This window comes from Balaenoptera acutorostrata, chromosome 2 (genome assembly GCF_949987535.1).
Source record: "Balaenoptera acutorostrata chromosome 2, mBalAcu1.1, whole genome shotgun sequence".
NCBI classification, from domain to species: Eukaryota; Metazoa; Chordata; class Mammalia; order Artiodactyla; family Balaenopteridae; genus Balaenoptera; species Balaenoptera acutorostrata.
Genome location: NC_080065.1, coordinates 183,746,360 through 183,768,176, shown reverse-complemented (window position 1 = coordinate 183,768,176; position 21,817 = coordinate 183,746,360). Strand labels below are relative to the sequence as shown.

The following is a 21,817-nucleotide window of genomic DNA, read 5'->3' as shown; positions in this document are numbered from 1 at the left end:
CCAGGTAAAGGGAGCAGGAAGTGCAAAGGCCCTGGGGCAGGACTGTACCAGGTGAGCAGGAGGAGCATCGAGGAGGAGGCTGTGCAGCTGGAGCAGAGTGAATGAGGGTGAAAGTGAGGGGAGTTGGGGTCAGGGAAGGGAGGGTGGGGAGGGGGTTTGTGTAGGGCCTTGTGGGAAGAGGGAGGAGTTTGGATTTTATCTTGATGGCAATAGGGAGCCATCAAATACTCACTCTCTCTAACACACATACACACTCATATCTTTATCCTCAGGATCTCTCTTCCCCTCCCTTCCCATGGCTGCGCATCTTTATCCTCCAGGTCTCATCTCCAACATTACCTCCTCCAAGAGGTCTCTCCCAGACACCCCAGATAAGTAGATTCCCTCTGCTATCTCTATAACTGCCCCCTAAACTCCTCTTAGTATGCACACAGAATTCCATAATTTCCAAGCTGTGATCTTGCCTTATCCCCTGAACTCAGAGAAGGCAGAAATCTGTTCTCCATCCACCCTGGTGCCTGGAAGGATGCCTGGCATGCCATAGATGCTCAATAAATTTGATAGGGCTTTTGTACGCTTCTGCTTACTCACCTAATGACACAGGGGCAGCTATTAACACGAGGTCAGGGATTTTCTCTGTCTGCTTCCCTGCTGAGCTCCAGTGCCTAGAACAGTGTCTGGTCCACAGTAGGCTGTCAGCACGTGTTTGTTGATTGACTTAACAAACAACCCTGAAGTTTCTCAGAAGCATGATGGGAATAAGAATGTCCCACCTCCTACCTCACTGGATATCTGTGGTGTGCGATGGGAGATGGAGCACCTGCCCTCAGAGAGACCTCAGTCTGATGGCAGAGATTCGTTTTCATCCTCCTTGGGACCTCTGCTTTCTAGGAGCCCATCGTCTGAGAGGGGAGACAGCCCAGTCTGCTGGTAGTGGCCACCGGAACCCAACTCCCAGCTCTGGGAGTCTACTCTGTGCCAGGCCAGCCTGAGGGATGTTCATGTGCCGTGTCCTTTAAAAATAGCCCCTGCCTCTGCCATTTTACAGATGCGAATACTGAGGCCAGGAAAGGGCGAGGGCCTAGCTCTGCCCCGCAACCCCGTCCCTCACCTGGTCCCTTTCTGTGCAGGCAGGTTTCCCAGCCAGCACTGGGCAGGCTGCTTCCTCCCGACACTTGTCTTAGCCCACTTCCTCAGAAAGGCCATTTCTGGCCCCCAACTGCCCCCCTCCCCACCAAGCTACTCCCACAGTGGGCCACTAGGTATTTATTGGGCTTTTCTCTCATGGGCCCTCAGGGAGGGCGAGGGGGCGACGTTTGCGGGGCTGGACGCGAGCCTCAGTTTCCCCGCTGGTCCCTGGTGGAAGCGAGGGGGTGGTCCCAAGGCCGCGGCCGCGGTCGCGGGGCTGCACGGGGCGGGTGGGCAGGGGGGCGGCGGCGCCACCTTAAGGCGGCTCTGCCCGCGGCTCCCGGCCGAGCCCCGCCGGAGGGAGGCGGCTCTGCGCGGGGCCCGTCGCCCGCGCCTCTGAAACCGGCCGCCGCTCGCCCGACCTTCTGCGCCGGCCTCGCGCCCCCCGCCCGGCAGGGGCCTCGGCGCCCCTCGGTCCCCGCGACCCCGCGCGCTCGCTCGGGGGGCGGGGGACTCCGGGGTCCCCTGCCCCACGCCGCTGCCCCCTTCTTTCTCGGGCAGCCCCCCACCCCAGCCTCTCCCCCATCCCGCCGCCGCCTCTCCGCCCCCGTCCCCATATCGTCAAGCTCAGGCGGCGTGGGAGGGGGGAGCCTCCCGAATCGGCAGGATGTACCCCCAGGGAAGGCACCCGGTGAGTGGGGGGCCGGGCTGCGGGGGGTAGGGGGGGTCGCGCGTCCGGGAACTCAGACCCCGGCTTCCCACCCCCAGACCCCGCTTCAGTCCGGCCAGCCCTTCAAGTTCTCAATCTTGGAGATCTGCGACCGCATCAAAGAAGAATTCCAGTTTCTTCAGGCTCAGTACCACAGGTGAGGGGGGGCGGGGGCGGGGGCGGGGGCTCCCGCCCCAGGGGCCCCGGGATCTCACCCGGGGGCTCACCTGGGGGCGAAGGGCGGGGCCCGCTGGGGTGAAGGGGCGGGGCCTCCAGCGTGCAGGGAGGAGGGAGGGGCCCCAGGGGCGTGGGGAGGGAGGCCTTCCAGGTAGAATCGCAGGTGAGGAGGAGGGATGGTCCAGGGACATTTTGAGCCTGGGAAGGGATGGGGTGGGCCTGGGGGCGGGAGGTGGGGGGCGTGTGTGAGGAAGTGGGGCGGGGGAGAGCCAATCCCATCGGTTTGGAAATTGGCCCAGAAGGGGTCCGTGGGTGTCCCTACTGGGGGGGCAGGGAGAGTGGGATCCCGATGCCCCGTCTCCTTCCCAGCCTCAAGCTGGAGTGTGAGAAGTTGGCCAGTGAGAAGACAGAAATGCAGCGACATTATGTCATGGTAAGGCGGGTTGTCAAAACGGGGCGGGGAGGGGGGGAGAGTGGGGAAGAGGGCTTGGCTGTGAGTGGAAACACGTGGGGTGTGAACCCCAAATCTAGTACCACTCTGGGGCAAGTCCTCGGCCTGCTCTGGGCCTCATTTTCCCTCATCTGTAAAGTGGGCTGCTTGGGATTCTAGACTGTCTCTCAGGGCCCTCCCAGCTCTTAAGAACAATAAGGCAAGTATGCCCACTCTCCTCATGGGCATCTCTGAGGGGCTAGGGTATCTGGGTACTGCCCCCCTCCCCCACTCCCCTGGGGAGAATGGAGGGGGTTCCTGCTTTCTTCTCTGGGCTCCCCCTCTGGGCCCCCAAGGAGCTGGGAGGCTCTGGGTCCTGCTGTGATCCCCCCCAGTCTGGGGGCTGTTGGAAGACCCAGCATCACCCAGAGCAGCTGGACATCCATGGGTACGGTGGACATTGCCAGACAGCTTTTCCTTTGCAGTACTACGAAATGTCCTACGGGCTCAACATTGAAATGCATAAGCAGGTAACTGTGTGTTGGGGGTAAGGGTGTCCAGTGGGAGGGGGCGGCGGTCTGGAAGTTGTGAGAGGGACCCAGCGCTCCCTCTGCTCCAGGGAACAGAGGTCTTATCCTGAAATCTCTGGGATCAGGGGGCCAGGTTTCAGCCTCACGAAAGGAAAATGAACTTCTGGAGACCTTGTCTACGAGAGAGTCGGGCAGTGGACAGGGGCCAGGCGTCCCTGTCAAGGAAGGCTCATAGCAGAAGCCAGCAGCCAGGTCAGCCAGGCTGGGGAGGGACTTCTGTCCCAGGAGGGGGACAAATGGACAGTCTTAGAGGTCCCTTTCAGATCAGCATGTCTGACATTTGGAGATGGATCCTGAGGGTCTGAGATGGACCCCAAGGTTCTGTCACTGTTTTGAATGTTCTGAGATTAACCCTAATGATCTGAGGTTCTGAGATTGTCCTCAGCTTCTGAGTGTGATCTCAAGGTTCTGAGTTAGACCTGAAGGTTCTGCAATTGACTTCAGTTGCCCAAGTTTAACCCTCAGATCCTGAGACTGAGCTCGAGATTTTCTGATGGTTTCTAAGGGCAGGCGAGGATTCTACCACCCATGCACCCTGATGTTTTCTAAGGGGATGAAAGGGACCCTGAGATTCTGAGGTTGAAGGAATCTTGGATTTTGTCCATCCAAATATTAGAATAAACGGGCAGAACCTAGGGTCTTTCTGGTGGGTGGGAAGAAGTAGGGGTATGCTGGGAGTGCCTGGGGGCACCTGCCTTTGCGTGCTTTTCTAGGTCTCTGGGGGCTCTGCTGCGTCTGGTGTAGGTGGCGGGGGGCTTGTCTGCCTGGAGCATGGTGTGGTCCCATGGGTGCATGAAATAGACCCCCTTACAGGATGGAGGGTAAGGGATAGGGTCCCAGCCCTAGGAGCTTTCGTTCCACCCTCCTGGTAGCAGATGGAAGACACAAACCTCACCCAGATACACACAGCACCCAGCACTCCTGTAACTGAGGCAGAGGCAAAGCACAGGCTGACGAAACACCCCCTTACCCACCTACATGCTTCCCCTCTGTTCAGCCTCTGTGGGGCATCACCTGCCCAGCCCCAGTCCCAGATGAAACCTACAAGTAAAACCACACTCTTTGTATCCTATTTCTATCCTCTGACACCAAATATTTCATTTTTGCTACACCAACCAGTTCTCCAACTCTGACACCAGCTGGGTGTCCTACACTTCAGCTCAATCCTAACACACTACCCAGAGTCAGTGTAGACCCCACAGGTTCAGAGATCAGCCCCCCAGGACTGCCCCCACTTCAGATGCCTATCGCAAGTCCAGACCTCCTGGGCTTCTGACCCACCAGCTATACATCAAGGTTCCCGCGACCCACTCCTCGGTCTGATAATTTGCTATAATGGCTCACAGAACTTGGGAAAGCTCTTACTATCACCCTTTCATGATAAAGGATAACTCAGGAACAGCCAGATGGAAGAGATACACAGGGCAAGGTATGGAGAAGGGCATGGAGCTTCCGTGCCCGCTCCAAGCGCCCCCTCCCAGCACCTCCATGTGTCCACCTACCGGAAGCTCTGGAAACCACTTCAGTTAGGGGTTTTTAGGGAGGCTTCATTACCTAGGCACGATTGATTTCACCACTGGCCATTGGTGATTGACTCAACCTCCAGCTCCTCTTGCCTCCCCGGAGGTCAGGGGTTGGGGATGGGATTGAAAGTTCCATCCCTCTTAATAAACTCACGTGCAGGTGAAACGGAGGTCAGGGGTTGGGGGTGGGATTGAAAGTTCCATCCCTCTTAATAAACTCACGTGCAGATGAAACAGGCTTATTGTGAATAACAAAAGATGCTCCTCTTGCGTCTACTACTCTGAAATCTCTAGGGGTTTAGGAGGTCTGTGCCAGGAACTGGCGCAAAGAGCAAATGTATCTTTCTTTCTTTCTTTCTTTTTTTAACTTTTTATTTTATATTGGACTATAGTTGATTAACAATGTTGTGTTCATTTCAGGTGTACAACAAAGTGATTCAGTTATACAATATGCATGTATCTATTCTTTTTCAAATTCTTTTCCCCCAAATGTATATTTCTTATATCACAGCATCACACCCCTGAGTGTGGTGCTCTGGGATCGCCCCTGACTGCAGCCCCAGGGCGCAGGCAAGACCCAGAGAGGGGCCATGCCCGAGAGAGACCTGGGCCCAGCCAGGGCTCAAACTCAAAGCTCCTCGGGGTCCCAGTCTGCGCTGGGCGGCTGCGCAGCTGCTTTCTGGAAATCTCTGTTCAGTGGGTCTGGCGGGTGGTGTATCTGTCTGTTCTGTCTTCCGGCTCAAGGCTGCCCTGGACATCAGGTGGACGGTGTCCTCGCCAGGCTCTCAGTCTATCCCGGAGCCCGTGCCCCACTCTTGCACCTGCGGGTGACAGGCCCCTCACCCCAAGCTTTGCAAAGGCTTGTTATGCCCTGGAGTGGAGGTTCTGGATTGACAGCCTCCCCTCCAAGCCTCCTCCCCATTGCTTCCTGCCAGGCTGAGATTGTGAAGCGCCTCAGTGGTATCTGTGCTCAGATTATCCCCTTCCTGACGCAGGAGGTGAGTGGGCTTGGTGGGGGGATGGGGAGCGGAGCTGGAAGAAGGGTGGGGGAGGGGGTCTGGCTGGATGCCACAGGCACTGGTTCTGCTGGGTGGCCTGGGGGCCTGGGCACTGGCTGGGCTGGGGCCTTAGGGATGGAGGGGGGGGTGTTGGCTGAGGGGGAGGAGGGGGGCTCAAGCCTACAGCCAGGCTGCCTCGGTCCAAGTCCTGGCTGTGTGGCCTTGGGCTAGTGGCTTACCCTCTCTGTGCCTCTGTCATGAAATTTAGAACAGTTGATACATACAAGGTGGTGAAGATGATGCTGGGTGCTTAGTAAACACCCAACAAAAATTAGTCCTTAGTACTTTGTCCCTATGTTGAGTGAAATCAGCCAGTCACAAAAGGACAAATACTGTCTGATTCCTCTCACCTGAAGTCCCTAGCTAGAGTCAACACATCCATAGAGACAGGAAGTAGATGGTGGGGGCCAGGGGCTGGGGGAGGGGGGTGGGGAGTCAGTGTTTCCTGGGGACAGAGTTTCCTTTTTTTTTTTTTTTTTAATATTTATTTATTTATTTATTTATTTATTTATTTATGGCTGTGTTGGGTCTTCGTTTCTGTGCGAGGGCTTTCTCTAGTTGTGGCAAGCGGGGGCCACTCTTCATCGCGGTGCGCGGGCCTCTCACTATCGTGGCCTCTCTTGTTGCGGAGCACAGGCTCCAGATGCGCAGGCTCAGTAATTGTGGCTCACGGGCCTAGTTGCTCCGCGGCATGTGGGATCCTCCCAGACCAGGGCTCGAACCCGTGTCCCCTGCATTGGCAGGCGGATTCTCAACCACTGCGCCACCAGGGAAACCCCCAGAGTTTCCTTTTGAGAAGATGAGAAAGTTGTGGAGATGGATGGTGGGGCTGGTCGCAGGACAATGTGAATGTACTTAATGCCACTTAGCTGTGCACTTAAAGGTGGTTAAAAGGGTAACTCTTACCTATTTGTAACCACAATAGTACAAAAAGGTGGAACAGGGCAGATAAAACAATAGAGTATGAGCACTTCATTGAAACTTAAAAAAATAAAGTTAGCCCTTGTGCACATGCCCCAAGTTCTTCAGGACCTCTGCATCCCCTGTTCCTGCTTCCATCTGGAGCATCCTGTCTCCAGAGAGACAAGAGAACGGATTCTGACACAGGGTGGATACAGGGGGGCCCTCACTGTGTTGGGGACCAAAAAAAGGGAAAGGTGCTCCTCTTGGTTTGGACCTCATTGAATCTGAGGTTTCTGGGCTCTTGGGATGGAGTGAGATTCTTTCTGGTCTCAGACTTAGAAATGGTGTCTGAAAGCCCAGGATGGGGACAAGGTGGCCCAGAGTGAGAAAGGCCAAAACCACAGGAAACAGGGTAAAAAGACTTTAAGAAGGAGTGAATTAAGACACACATGTGTGCCCCAGCAAATTCCATGCTTCTAGACTAGGAGTCAGCAAAGTATAGCCCGAGGGCCAAGTTACCGGCCCTTCACTTGTTTTGTAAATAAAGTTTTATTGGCACACAGCCACCCCCACTCATGGCCTTATTGTCTATGGCAGCTTTCCCCATAAAATGGCAGAGTTGAGGAGTTTCCACAGAGACCCTCTGGCCTGCAAAACTGAAAATATTGACTCTCTGGCCCTTTACAGTCAAAATGTACTAATCCCTGGCCTGGACACACTCTCACAGGCATGACCTGTACAGGAGCGCCTGGTTAGCACCCTGACACCTCCTTAGTGGTGTCACACAGCCCAAATCCCCATCCTGGGTAGTTGCAGGTGCACAAGTGGCCTTAGAACACACACAGGAGCAACCAGCCATGTGTGGCCATTTACATTTGTATTAATTTATATTTCTTTTAAAACGTATTACATTAAACTTACATGTAAATTTCTATTAAATTAAATTAAAGGATGCATTCCGTTCCCAGTTGCACCAGCCACATATCAAGTGCCCATGGCCACATGTGGCTTACGTATCCAACAGTGCAGATTGAGGACATTTTATCACTGCAGGAAGGTGGGGAGAGGAAGGAAGGAGGGTGGGATGAGGGTGGGGTGCACGGGGCCTCTAGAGGCTGCCAGTTTGTATTTTGTGACCTGGGTGGTTGGTACTCGGGTACTGATTTGTACAGTGGTTCTTTACTGGGGGTGACTCTGCCCCCAGGGGACACTGGGTGATGTTGGGGACATCTGTGGTCATCACCCCTGGGGGTGCTCCTGGCATCGAGTGAGTGGGGGCCAAGGATGCTGCTCCACACCCCACAGTGCCTGGGACGAACGCCCACAGAGGGTGACCCAGCCCCCACGTAAGCAGTGCCGAGGGAGGGACCCTGAGTATAAACCCCGATTTCTAATTATTAGTTTGAACTGCACTTAAATGCTGTTTCTTTGTCTGTCTGTTTCATGATTTTGAAAGGAAAGGGAGAGAGGGAGAGAAAGAAACTACAAAGAGCAAGCGAGAAAAGGGGCTTCCCTGGCGGTCCAGTGGTTAGGACTCCACGCTCCCATGGCAGGGGGCACGGGTTCGATCCCTGGTCAGGGAAATAAGATCCCGACGCAAAAAAAAAAAAAGTGAGAGAAGAAGAGGGGCCCCGGAGGGCATGGCCTGGGAGGTGGGGTTGCCGAGCAGATGGGGGGCTCTCCTGAGCGCCCTCCCCCCCGCCACCCCCAGCACCAACAGCAGGTCCTGCAGGCCGTGGAGCGGGCCAAGCAGGTGACCGTGGGGGAGCTGAACAGCCTCATCGGCGTGAGTCTTCCGGCCCCCGCCCCGCCCCGCCGTGGGTGGTGAAGCTGGGGGTGCCGGGTGGGCAGCTGGCCTGGGCTCTGGCCGCCCTGGAGACCCCAAGGGTGCCCTTCTGCTTGGACCCTGCCTGTCCGGGCTCTCTCTCTGTAGCCTCTTGCGGGGGGGGGGGGCGGGGGGAGGGCACGGTCTGGGCCCCGCCCGCCCCTGGCCCACCCCCCTCCTCTCCAGCAGCAGCAGCTCCAGCCGCTGTCCCACCACGCCCCCCCTGTGCCCCTCACCCCTCGCCCGGCTGGGCTGGTGGGCGGCAGTGCCACGGGGCTGCTGGCCCTGTCGGGAGCCCTGGCCGCCCAGGCTCAGCTGGCCGCGGTCGCCAAGGAGGACCGGGCAGGCGTGGAGGCCGAGGGGTCCAGAGGTGAGTGGACATCACCAGATGCCGCGGGCTGGGGGCACGCAAGGGCCCAAGGAGAGGATAGCAGGACCATCAAACTCACCAAAGGGCCTGCAGGGTCGCGGGTTCAACTCTATTCCCAGTGGGCTGTGTGTCCTTCGGCAAGTTCTGTCCCTCTCTGGGCGTCTATCTGAATGGTGCAGGGAAGGGATTGTCCACCCCTTGCAAGGGTGTTGGAAGGAGAAGGGGGGTTCTGAGCTGGGAAGGGGGCTTTATACACTGTGGAGGGCTCTGCGCTCTGGCACGGTGGGATACAGACCCCTCATTCTTTTTCCTTCTCTCTCTTCACCATGCCCCCGCCTGCCAGTGGAGAGAGCCCCGAGCAGGGTAAGTTGAGGGGCATGGGGGGTTTGCCCTCTTGTCTAACATTTGCTTTGTCTTCACATGCGGCTGAAGCTGCTTGTTCTGAGTTGATAGGGGCTCAGAAGGAGACCGCGTCCTGCTTTCTCACTGTGTAGCCTTTTTTTTTGGTGGTGGGGGGAAATGCCCATAAGACTAGAGTTTTAGTTATTTAAAATTGTCCATCTTTAGCAATTTTTTGCAATTGAATAAATAAATGCGTGCCCAGGTAGCATTCCAGCCATCCCTCCGTCATTAATTTATCCCTTATCCACTCCATTTTATCATATACAAGAGTGCTGACCAATAGAAATATCATGTGAGCCCTGTAGGTAATTTTTTTAAACTTGTTTAATTTTGAAATCATTACAGATGCCCGGGAGGTTGCAAAGAAATGTACAAGGAGGTCCCATGCACCCCTCACACAATGATAACATCTTACACAACTAAAATACCATATCAAAGCCAGGAAACAGACATGGGTGCAACCCACAGGGCTTATTCCCACTTCACGGTTTTACATGCACTCGTGTGTATGTGTATGTGTGTGTGTGTGTGTGTGTGTGTGTGTGTGTTTATGCAGTTTCAGTCACACGTTTAGCTTTGTGTAAACATCACTGTAAATTTTCTAGTAGGCACATTAAAAAAGTTAATCAGGTGAAATGAATTTCAATAGTAAATTTTATTTAACACAATGCATCTAAAATATTTCAACCTGTAATCAACATAAAACAGTCTGTTTTTTTGTTTTTTGTTGTTTTTTTTTGGAGCAGAGAAAGGTTTATTGCAGGGCCATGCAAGGAGACCTGCAAGGTTGGCCCATGCCCCCCACAAAGCCCAAACTCCCAACCTAAAACAGTTTTAATGGGATCTTTTCCGTTCTTTTTATTGTACTACGTCTCCAAGATCCGAATGCATTTTGCACTTAGAGCTCATCTCAGTTCGCACTAGTGCCCCCCACAGGGGACCCTGGGCGATGTCTGGGGACATTTGTGGTTGTCATGACCCCACTGAGTCTGCCCTTGGAAGGTCCCTTTTCCCAGATGGGAAGCTTGAGGCACAGATCCTAATAACAGTGAAGGGGATCCTTGGTTTTGGCTGGACCAGGACGCAGTCTGGGGCCCTGTGTCTCTGCAGAGTGCATCCCCCTCACCCCCAGAGAGTGTGGCGGAAGAGGAGCGACCCAGCGGCCCGGGTGGCAATGGGAAGCAGAGAGCCGAGGAGAAGGATCTGTCGGGACCTTATGTGAGTGGGGGGCACACATGGGTGGGCAGACAGTGTGGGAGGCGGACCAGCCTGAGAGATTGATTGCCCCTGTGGGTCGAGAGCTGGGAAGGAGGTAAGGATGGCTCCTGGTCTCTGGCTCTTCCCCCACTGCACAGAGGAGTAAAGTGAGGCCACACAGCACCTCTTGGACACTCAGCTCCATCTCCTCCATCCTCCTCCATTGAAGGATTCCCCCCTCCCCCCGGCCTCCCTTGTACTTGAGCAAATGAACCAAGCTCCAGAACCCCAGTCAAACCCTCCTGAAGAGATGTAAGGGGGCGTGGAGGCAGGAGCATGGCCAGGGTGAGCTCTCTCCCCCATGTCCCCCCAGGAGAGTGATGAGGACAAGAGCGATTACAACCTGGTGGTGGACGAGGTGAGTCGGGGTCCAACCTCCTCCCACTCTGACCTCAGGACTAGGAGGTCTGGGCACAGAGCAGGCAGTGGGTTATCTGGGGAGTTGGGGGACCCAGAGGGAGTGGGGGTCCTGGTGTTCCCCTCTCTATGGGATGGCTGGGATGGGGATGGCATGGGGCCAGGGGAAGTAGGAGAAACTGGGGCACCCCAGGCTGACCTCCTCTCCATAGCACAGGTGGGGAAACTGAGACCCAGAGAACCCTGGATGTGGGCAACGGAAGCGGCTTCAAGCCCTGGCTCATGGTCTCACTTTGGGGGAGTGACACCCCCTTCCCCGGCCTCACTTTTCCCCATCTGTTCAATGGGGGAAAACAAAACCAAGCCTATATATAGTCCTTGCTATTTGTGCTTATGTCATTTAACCCATTTTACGGATGAGTCCACTGAGGCTCAGGGAGTTTTCATAATCCTCCCAAGGTGGGTCCTAAGTGCCCAGTCTAGAGGTTGGCGTGGGACACGGGCAGGGTATAGAGAGGGCCTCTCCTTCCCCTGCCACTTCACCCCGCCCCCCCCCCCCATCATCACCTCCAACCCAGGACCAACCCTCCGAGCCCCCCAGCCCAGCAACCACCCCATGTGGAAAGGCACCCATCTGCATCCCTGCCCGTCGGGACCTGGTGGACAGTCCAGCCTCCTTGGCCTCCAGCCTTGGCTCACCGCTCCCCAGAGCCAAGGAGCTCGTCTTGGTAAGGAGTAGGGGAAGCCTTGAAACTCATTTTATTCATCCTGGGGACCTGGAAACAGATTCTACCACATTAGATGTGGGGTGTTGAGAAATGAAGCAGGCTGTTGTGGTCCAGGATTCCCTTCGTGATTATTTTGCTGCCTTCCTAAAAACCACCTCTACATTAGTCCAGTAATTTTTCCTAAGTGGACTCACTCTACCGAACCTCAGTAAATCTGAAAAGGCAACTTTGTAAATAATATTGAAAGGCAGCTCACCATCTTATGTGGAAACCAAGTATCTCTTGCAATAAATAGGAAATCCGGTGAAAATAAACACAGTGAAACTATAGAATTGCTGGCTTGGCCAGGCTGATTCCAGCCCTGGGAGTGTTAAGGCCTTGGGGACACACCAGCCCCAACCTGAGATGTGGTCCCTGCAAGAAAAGATGATCCATATCAGAACAACTCTGTCCTTGGGCCTCCTGATGTTTAATGCCAGCTGTGTGGACCACCTAAAAGCACTCCCCCAGGCATTCTCAATTCAGCTCCGTTTGTCCCTGCCCCCAAATCTTCCCCAGACCCCTGCCCTGCCCTTACCAGGGAGACTGTCGGTTTCTAGGCCTCCCCTCCCAGCAGGTTGCTATGGCAACTGCCAAGGTTGGGGCTCCCATCGCATCTCTTGTGCCCTCCTCCCGCTCCAAGGAGACAAAGAGGGGGAGGGGCAGTGCTATTCTAATGGAGAAGGGCCCCCTGGTCCCCACGTTGGCACCATCCACTCCCTGTCACGGGTGTGTGAGTGTGGCTATCACAAAACGTGTGACCTTGTAAAGGAAAGATAGGGTGCAACCCACACAAGACGAGGATGTGAAGTTTCTTGAAAGGCAAAGGAAGCGATGGCAGAAAGCCGAGACAGAGCTTGTTCCTCTGTGAAGGAGGTCCGGCTTCCCCTCTCCTCCAGGGTCCCCATGGGGAGGGACAGCGGTGGGGGAGCTCCTCGTGGGGAGCAAGGGGGTGCCCAGCTGTACTGGGTGAGGGTCTTGCATCTGGGAGCATACTGTGGTCTCCTGCTTCGAGAGCCCATCCTAGAGTTTGTTCCTTGGCCCTAAAGGATGCAACAGCCTCTAACTTTGTGCATCGCCTTCTCTCGTGATCCCTGTGCGCCCACCATGCCCCAGACGTAGGAATATTCACCATATCCCTTAACCTGTGGTTGCCCTGTGTACCTTATCACACGCATGCGCAGTTCTCCCAAGATTGCCTGGGTTCCCGTGGGCACGCACGTGTGTGCACCCCGTGGGGTGGACGCTCAGGCATCTGCCTGGTGTTCCGATGCGTGCAGATGCTCACACGGGCCCCATGCTCAGGAGGTCGGCTATGGGGCCCGCTCCCCTGGTGTGTGTGTCCCTGCATGAGCCCTGGCCTGCTCCAGGTGTACTCCCTCCTCCCACTCACCTTCTGCCCAGATCCTTGGGATGCAAGGCACCAGGTGCCCTGCCCTTTCTCCCCCAGAACGATCTTCCTGCCGGCACCCCTGCCTCCAAGTCCTGCGACTCCTCCCCGCCCCAGGACGCGTCCACCCCTGGGCCCAGCTCCACCAGTCACCTCCGCCAGCTCGCGGCCAAGCCAGCACCTTCCACGGACAGTATTGGTGAGCACCTGCTGGTGCCTGCCAGGACAGGCCTCCTTTCCGGGGAGTTCCAAAAAATGGTGGGGGGTGGGGGAGGCAGGACGTGTGGATTCCAGGCTTGATGGGCGGGGAAACTGAGGCCCAGAGAGGGGAAGTGACTTGCTCGGGGGCTTCAGCCCAGTGCTGGAGAGACAAGCTTTGGAGTTAAACAGGCTTGGGTTTCAGGCCAGCTTTGGACACTCACCAGCTGTGTGACCTCAGGCAAGTGATCAACCTCTCTGAGCCTCACTTTCCCCATCATTAATGTGGGGATGAGAGTGCTCCTCTTTTCTGTCTTGTGGCCGGGCTCTGGCTGGTTCTGGAGTCCCAGAAAGAAACTAGCCCTGGAACTTGCCTTCAAGGAGCTCCCAGGTGGTGGGGGAGGTAGACCCAGACCCCAAAATTCCCAGCTCTCTGTGATCAGGGCTGGGGTAGAGGAAGGGACCCAAGATGGGCCAGGTTGGAGGCAAGGGGTGGAGTGGGGAGGCTCAAGGATGTTCCTGAGATGTTGCTGGACATTGAGTCTGGGTTTTGAAGGATGAGTAAGAGTTCAACAGCTGAAAAAGGAAAAGGAAAGGCTTGTTGGCCAGAGGGAACAGCATCTGTAAATGTCTGGATATAGGACAGGGTATGATGGATGCTGGGCCAGAGCATGAGAGCCCTGGAGCTCCCCCAAGGCAGTGGATGGCAGGATCTGGATCCAACGTGTCTGAAGATCTGTCTTTGTCTCTTCTCTCTCAGCCCTGAGGAGTCCCCTGACCCTGTCCAGTCCCTTCACCACATCCTTCAGCCTGGGCTCCCACAGCGCCCTTAATGGGGACCTCTCTGTGCCCAGCTCCTACGTCAGCCTCCACCTGTCCCCCCAGGTCAGCGGCTCTGTGATGTATGGACGCTCCCCCATGGTGAGTCCTCAGGATGGGAGATGCCAGGAGGTGTGAGCAGGGCCCAGGGGCTGGGGGCTGGGAGGAGAAACCAGGTACACACAGAGAGACCAGGGAATGGGGAAAGGGAGGAAAGTCCTGGCTTGGCAAGTGCATGTGGGAAGACGATCTGAGGGTCTCAGTAGCCCCACAAGCTTAATACAAATAAGCACCTGTGACTGTGGAAAGAGCAACTGTGATTATGTTGTGTTAAGGGAACCAGAGAACCTCAGCCATGGGATGTGAGGGTCCCCTTCAGCCTGGTGTACAGTTGTTTGCCCTGATTTTTAAGGGACTTCGGTGATTCTGGTAGATTGTAGAGGAAGGACTACCCCAGGGAGAGGACTGGAAGTGATGTACCATGGGGAAGAGTTGAAGGAGAGGCATGAGACTCCTGAGCTGGGGCAGGGGGAGGAGACAGGGTCTGCGTGGGCCCCAGACGGCAGTACTGGGACGGATGGTTGCTAGAGTGAGCCATCCTGAAGTGGGTGTAGATGCCTCCAGAGGGAATAAAATGCCTGTCATTGGAGTTATTCAAGGCCTGAGGCTGGGTGGGCACTTGCACGGGGAGTTGTAGAACAGGGGTCAGCAATGTTTTCTGTAAAGGGCCAGATGGTAAGTATTTTTGGCCTTGCAGACCAGTTGATCCCTATCACAACTACTCAACTCTGCTTTCATAGCTCAAAAGCCACCATAGACAACATATACAGGAATGGGTGTGGCTGTGTGCCAATAACACTTTATTTACAAAAACAAGCAGGGGGCCAGAGTTTGCTGACCCCTGTTCTGTGCATTGGACAGAAGATTCATCAGGATCCTTCCACCTCTGGGGCCATAGGATTCCCCAGCCAGAGACCTTGGGGTTCCCTCATGTGAAAGCCTCCACTTTCCCATCTGTAGGATGGGTAAAGGAAAGGGCATCTCCCCTTTCTTGGGGAGGGGCTGATAAACAAATTGGGGGGGGGAATGTTCTCTGATAAACAGAGAGGAATGTGGCAAATGAGCATGGGAGAGGGCAGTTGTGGGTTTGAGTCATCCGCCCATGACACCCGGTTGGCGTTTTGGCAGATGGCATTTGAGTCTCATCCACATCTCCGAGGGTCGTCCATCTCTTCCTCCCTGCCCACCATCCCTGGGGGAAAGCCGTGAGTACCAGGGTGGGGCTCCCTGCCTCCTCGCAGGTGCTTACATTGTGGGGTGGGTGTTGGGCTTCCCTTCTGTCTTTCCAGAAAGTCTCTTCTGTAAGATAATCGGGGCTCCCGGAGTTGCTCTCTGGATAGAGGGTTATGTAACAAGCAAAGCCTACACTAGTGGTTCTCAGCAGGGGGTAGATTTTGTGCTTCCTTACCGCACCCCCCAACCCCAGGACATTAAGTGATGTCTGGTGATATTTTTGGTTGTCACACCCAAGTGCTTCAAGCCTGTAGTGGGTGGGGGCCAGGCATGCTACTCAACACCCTTCAATGCACAGGACTGCCCCACCCTAGAGAATGACCTGGCCCCAAGATCAGTAGAACTTTCTGCCGTGACGGGAATGTTCTACACTTACAGCTGTCCAATCTGATTGCCATCAGCCATCTGTGGCTTTTGAGCACTTGAAATGTGGTCACTGCGACTGAGGAACTGAAATTTTAAATTTCTTTCAATTTAACTGGCCCTGTGGCCGGTGGCTGCTATTGGACTGCGTTCTCTGGAGCTCACAAGGCATCTTTCTGGATCCTCTGTTCCACGGAGATTCACTAAGTGCTTGCTTACCATGCACCAGGCCACGGCCGGACCCCTTCCTCTTCAGTATCACGCTGACCTTTGATCCTGGGGCCCCGTCCCTAAACGCAGGGGGGCACAGGCAGGGGGGCGAGGGTGGGGAGTGTCCCGGCTCCCCGTGCGTCATGCCCCACCTCCCGTCCAGGGCGTACTCCTTCCATGTGTCTGCGGACGGGCAGATGCAGCCGGTGCCCTTCCCTTCTGACGCGCTGGTGGGCGCCGGCATCCCGCGGCACGCGCGGCAGCTGCACACGCTGGCGCACGGCGAGGTGGTCTGCGCGGTCACCATCAGCGGCTCCACGCAGCATGTGTACACGGGCGGCAAGGGCTGTGTGAAGGTGTGGGACGTGGGCCAGCCGGGCGCCAAGACGCCAGTGGCCCAGCTGGACTGCCTGGTGAGGGCGGGGCGGAGCTTGCAGGCCAGCGGGGCGGGGCTTATAGGCCGACCCGGGTGGACCTTACAGGCCACCTAGGGGTGGGGCTATAGGCCAATGGGTGGAGTTTATAGGCCAACCAGGGTGGGGCTTGTTGCCCAATTTGGGGCAGAGCTCTTAGGGCACCCACAGGTGGAGATTATAGCCCAACAGGGTTGGGGCTTATGGGCCAATGGGGTGGAGCTTATGGGCCAGCCAGGGTCAGGATTTATAGGCTAATGAGGGTGGAACTTACAGTCCAACAGGATTGGAGATTAAGGCCAATAGGGTGGAGTTTATAGGCCAACCAGGGGCAGAGCTTACAGGCCAACTGGGGTGGCTTCTTCAGCTGGGCTCCGGCAGGCATGGCTGAGTGTCTTACCCCACGCCCTTGCTTCTTTCCCCTCCCAGAACCGGGACAACTACATTCGTTCCTGCAAGCTGCTGCCGGACGGCCGGAGTCTGATAGTGGGTGGTGAGGCCAGCACCTTGTCCATCTGGGACCTGGCGGCCCCCACCCCTCGCATCAAGGCGGAGCTGACCTCCTCGGCGCCCGCCTGCTACGCCCTGGCCGTCAGCCCCGACGCCAAGGTCTGCTTTTCCTGCTGCAGCGACGGCAACATCGTGGTCTGGGACCTGCAGAACCAGACCATGGTCAGGTGGGTGGCCGGTGCCCTGTGACCTCGGGCAAGCCCCTGCTGTCTCCCCTTTGTGCTGTGGGAGCGGCCTGGGAGGATGCTGAAACAGCACCACCTCCAGGATGGACACCTGGGCCCTCCTTCCTCCAGGCAATTCCAGGGCCACACGGATGGGGCCAGCTGCATCGACATTTCTGATTACGGCACTCGGCTCTGGACAGGGGGCCTGGACAACACCGTGCGCTGCTGGGACCTGCGGGAGGGCCGCCAGCTGCAGCAGCATGACTTCAGCTCCCAGGTGCTGCACGGGATCTGGCAGAAGGGGGACACAAGCTCCAGGAATCTGGCCTCCCTTCTTCTCCCCCTGAGGCACCCACTTCCAAATGCCGGGCAGGACCAACTACCTGCTCTCTGTGTCCATCTTTCTTGTCCTTGAGACAAATCCACAGACCTTCCTCTTTAATTCTTCAAAGACAGCACAGGGAAGCACAAAGGAGCTGATTCGTATCAAGCTGTGGGGCACTAAGACACTCAGATCATCTTCCCAGATGCTCTTGCCAAGCCATTCCTTTGTTCCTTTGTCTCTTGTGTAGCTGGTTTCTCCTCAGAGCATTCAACCCCTTGACCCTACTGAGAGCTCCTGACCACCGCCCCCTACCAGGACTCATCGTGGGGGAGCTGCTGACCCCAGGGGACAGATAGGAGCCGGACACAGAGAGGTCTCTATTGGGGGTGCTGTGGAAGGCCAGATTGAAGGATGTGGTGAAGGGGTTGGACAGAATCATGGGGCTCCCCAGGGCTGAGCAAAGAGTCAAGGACAGGTCTCCAGATACCCTGGACCCAGATCCTGTCTCCCATTGCCTTGGGGGCAGGTTGTGAGCTCCTTGGCCTGTTCTTTAAGACCTCTGTGCTCTAGTCTCACACACACCATGCCCTGTGATACCTCTGGACCTCCCCACTCACTGTTCCCTCTGGCTGACATGCCTTTCCTTTCCTTTCTCCCATTGGTAAACTCCTACACATCCTTCAAAACCCATCTCCAATTTGCCCCCTCCTTGAAATCTGGTGGGCACTAGCCCCCAAACTCTTTCTTTTTTTACCTTCTCTTTAGCTTGAAGCTTCCTTTGATAGGGAAATCAGGGGTGCAGGTGGGTATAGTTGTCCATCCCGTGTCCCCAAAATTTAGATGGGTGGCATACGTATCTGGTGATCCCATGGTGAATATCTCGCATCCCACCGGGCCCTTCTTCATACAGGAACACTTCTATATGGCCAGGAACATGTGAAACCTTCCAGGCTTTGCTATGAATTTATGGTTCTTTCCACACATGTCTCGTTTGTCAGTAAGACTTTGAGAGGCTTAGGATGGGTGAGGGTCTCACGCCTTTCTGTGCGGTGCTGGGCATGGGGCACAGACTGATGAAGCCACCGCGTACTTTCAAATCAAAGTAAAAATTGGTGTTGGCAAGTGGGGAAAGTTCCAAGTTGGGAGTCAGAAGGCCTGGTCTTTGATGGACTTGCCATGTGACCTTGGGCTGGCTGTGGCCTCAGCTTCCCTTCCCCCATCTGCTGAAGCGGAGCTGCTGTCCTTGCCGGCTGCGCCCCCTCCCTCCCTCCCTCCCTCCCAGAGCTGTTGTGCGTTCAGAACAGATAATGGATATGAGGCCCCAGGGTTCCGTGTAATTCTGATTAATATTAATGATTCAACACGCAGTTGCCTGCTGCGCTCCAGGCCCAGGGCCAGCTGCTTCTCCACGCGGGAGCTGCAGCGGGAGAGTGTTGGACATCTCCCCTCCCCGCCTGGCCCCCCCAGCTCTGGGCATCCCCACCACATCCCAAGGGGTTTTTCATCTCCTCTCTTCCCTCTTCACCCCCAGATTTTTTCCCTGGGCCACTGCCCCAACCAGGACTGGCTGGCGGTCGGCATGGAGAGCAGCAACGTGGAGATCCTGCACGTCCGAAAGCCCGAGAAATACCAGCTGCATCTTCACGAGAGCTGTGTGCTGTCCCTCAAATTTGCCTCCTGTGGTGTGTGTCTGCCGGTCTGGGGTGGGGACTCCGGGGCGCTGGGGCAGGGTTGCCAAAACACAACCACAACCAAAAAAACCCACGACAGAAAAAGAGGATCCCTGGTTTAACTTGAATCTTAGGTAAACAACAAATCATTCCTTACTTGTCCCATTCTAAGTATTGCATGGGACATACTCTAAAGGACAAAGAATTTGTTAGCATAAGTAAGTATATCCCAAGTATTTTGTGGGACATACTTACCCTAAACAACACATAATTTATTAGCATAAGTATGTCCCCCAAATACGTGGGACATACTTATACTAAAAAGCAACTAATGTGTTAGTGCAGGTATATCTCAAATATTGCATGGGCTATATTTACACTAAAATTTTTTTTTTTTTTTTTTTTTAGTATAGATATGTCCCAAGTATTTCATGGAACTTAACATATACTTTAAAAAAAAAGCCGAACAAACAGAGAATGTACTATATGGGACCCACTGGTACTAAAAATGATGTGTGGTTGATCTCGGAATCAAATGTAACTGGGCACCCTCTTATTATCTGGCAACATTCTCCTGGGGCTCCCCCTTCTTGAAGGCCAGTTGGAGCCCTTTGGGGTCTTGGCTTCAGTATCTGGAATGTGGGGGGGAAGCTCGAGCATCAGCTAAGGGGCCTCCTGTCCCCCAGAGATGGGCAGAGGTGTGAGAAAGGGAGCGAGAAGAGAGGCCAGACCAGGCTGCCCGGCCTCTGCCCACAGCCCCCAGCCCTGGCTTCCTCCAGTCTGCCCCGCTCCTGAACTCCCTGCCCTCCTTCCCCCAGGGCGGTGGTTCGTGAGCACCGGGAAAGACAACCTGCTCAATGCCTGGAGGACGCCATATGGAGCCAGCATCTTCCAGGTACTTCGTGTCTGAGGTCCCCATCCCCGCAGGACACCAGGTGCCTGGGGACCCAGTGGGTATTGAACAGGGAAGCGTCCCCACCAGCCACGAGCTACTAAAGCAGAGCGGTCAGCCCGAGGGCCACATCTGTGCACAGCCTGTTTTTGTTTTTAATTGTGATAAAATGTATATAAAAGTTGCCATTTTAACCATTTGTAAGCGCACTGCTCAGTGGCATTAAGCACATTCACACTATCGCGCAGGCGTCCCCACCATCCATCCCCACAACTTTCTCATCTTCCCAAACCGAAACTCTGACCCCATCAAATACTGACTCTCCATCCCGTCCCCCAGACCCTGGCCCCCACCATCTACTTCCTGTCTCTATGGATTTGATGACTCATATGAGTGGGATCACACAAGATTTATCCTTTTGTGTCTGGCTTCTCTCACTGAGCATCATGTCCCCAAGGTCCATGAACGTTGTAGCAGGTGTCAGAATCTCCTTCCCTTTTAAGGCTAATATTCCACTGTATGGATGGACCACATTGTGTTTATCCATCACCCGTCGATGGATACTAGTGGTGGTTTCCACTTTTTAGCTGCTGTGAACATTCATGTACAAGTTCTCGTGTGCATGCATGTTTTCATTTCTCCTGGGCAGATATCTTGGAGTGGAATTGCTGATAATTGTTTAATCTTTGGAGGAACTGCCAGACTATTTTCCAAATTTTCTATTCCCACTAGCAGTGTGTGAGAGTTCCGATTTCTCCCCATCCTCAACAACACTTGTTCTGTTGTCTTTCTTATAGCCATCCTGCTGGATGTGGAGTGGTTTTTGCATTTTTAAAAGGGTTGTAAAAGAAAAAGGAGATGATGTAACACAGACTGATTTGGTCTCTGGACATATGGCCAGAGCGCATTTGGACTTAAGTGAGCTTTCAGGTCAAAGCCTAAAAATTTACTATTGGCCCCTTTACAGAAAAAGTTTGCAGAGCGCTGGTGTAGGTCATCCTGCTGTGAGCCTTAGTCCTCTGCTGTGCTGTGTGGCCTCATGCCTGGTGCATACCCTCTCTGAGCTTCCCAGGAAAGGGCAGTTCTCCTGTTCCAGAGAACCGAGGTCTCGCTCTTCCCAGGAGCATTGTCACCTGTCCAGAGGCTCAGCTCCAAAGGACCTTTCTCTGGAAAATGTGTCACCCTCCTTCCCTCCCCCCTGCTAGGCTCCCCACGCTGGGCTCCCCTGAGTCCTGTCTTGGGCCCAGCCTGGACCACAGACTCACCCTTGCGGGCAGTCTCCTTGCCTCTTTGCTCTGAACTTGCAGGTGGTCAGGAGCGCGAACCAGACCGTGCTGGCCTTGGCCGTGCCTCACTCTCCCTTCTCTCTCCCCCTTCCCCTCCCTGTTGACAGTCCAAGGAGTCATCCTCCGTGCTGAGCTGTGACATCTCTGGGAATAACAAATACATCGTGACAGGCTCTGGGGACAAGAAGGCCACCGTGTACGAGGTGGTCTACTGAGACACCACTCTTCCTGCACCCTTGGCCCAACTCCTGAGGGAGGGGCAACCAGGACCCCCTCTCCAGTCCTACTCTGAGCACTAAATCTCATCTGCTCTCTGGCTGACCCCCTTACGTCCTCCCCTGCTGGATGTGGGACCAGATGTGCAGGGGGACTTTGGGGAAATAAATAAATGTATTTATCACAACTGCCTTTCTGTCTTGGGCTGAGGAGCCAGGAATGTTTGCTCTTTCTGGGCACTGTTCCGGAGGGAAGGCCACTTGCTAGCTGTGTCAGCCTCTTTTTCCTCACCTGGACAGTGAAGGAATTCATTCCGCATGAAATGCTGAGGGGTCGACCACAAGAAATGGGTGTTGTCTTGGGCCGTGTGGCTTCCATCGTGCCATGTAACAAACAGCCCCCAGATCTCAGTTGGTTGAAACAATAGATGTTTATTTCTCACCCATGCCCGTGTGGCAGGTGGGGCTCGACTCCAAGCAGACACTCAGGGCTCCAGGTGGAGGTTTTACCACCTCAATGTGTAGCTTTTGAGGCCAACGTAGCAGGGGGGATGCTTTTACATCCTTGGC

The 21,817-nt window shown here is 55.2% G+C and overlaps 1 protein-coding gene across 3 annotated transcripts; it reads left to right on the top strand.

Annotated features, from left to right (window-relative positions):
- The first annotated feature begins 1,523 nt into the window (after nucleotides 1-1,523).
- TLE2 (TLE family member 2, transcriptional corepressor) lies at nucleotides 1,524-21,413 on the top strand. 3 transcript variants are annotated; one of them, XM_057540734.1, is made up of 20 exons: nucleotides 1,524-1,819; nucleotides 1,897-1,994; nucleotides 2,384-2,447; nucleotides 2,930-2,974; nucleotides 5,493-5,555; nucleotides 8,230-8,304; nucleotides 8,533-8,713; nucleotides 9,057-9,076; nucleotides 10,226-10,333; nucleotides 10,686-10,730; nucleotides 11,308-11,457; nucleotides 12,947-13,085; nucleotides 13,845-14,005; nucleotides 15,092-15,168; nucleotides 15,933-16,182; nucleotides 16,612-16,859; nucleotides 16,989-17,136; nucleotides 18,716-18,866; nucleotides 19,673-19,749; nucleotides 21,140-21,413. In XM_057540734.1, exons 1-20 carry the CDS (start codon nucleotides 1,796-1,798, stop codon nucleotides 21,245-21,247), a joined length of 2,232 nt encoding a protein of 743 aa, XP_057396717.1. In that variant the 5' UTR covers nucleotides 1,524-1,795; the 3' UTR covers nucleotides 21,248-21,413. The 3 variants fall into 3 exon arrangements, with proteins under 3 accessions (XP_057396717.1, XP_057396718.1, XP_057396716.1); XM_057540735.1 differs by having other exon boundaries at nucleotides 8,530-8,713; nucleotides 15,933-16,125; XM_057540733.1 differs by having other exon boundaries at nucleotides 8,530-8,713.
- Nucleotides 21,414-21,817: the final 404 nt, after the last annotated feature.

Coding starts and splice junctions, on each gene's coding strand:
- TLE2 (XM_057540733.1), top strand. CDS start 1,796: ATGTACCCCCAGGGAAGGCACCCG. Junction 2,448..2,929: donor TGCAGCGACATTATGTCATG/GTAAGGCGGGTT, acceptor TTTCCTTTGCAG/TACTACGAAATGTCCTACGG. Junction 19,750..21,139: donor ATGGAGCCAGCATCTTCCAG/GTACTTCGTGTC, acceptor CCCTGTTGACAG/TCCAAGGAGTCATCCTCCGT.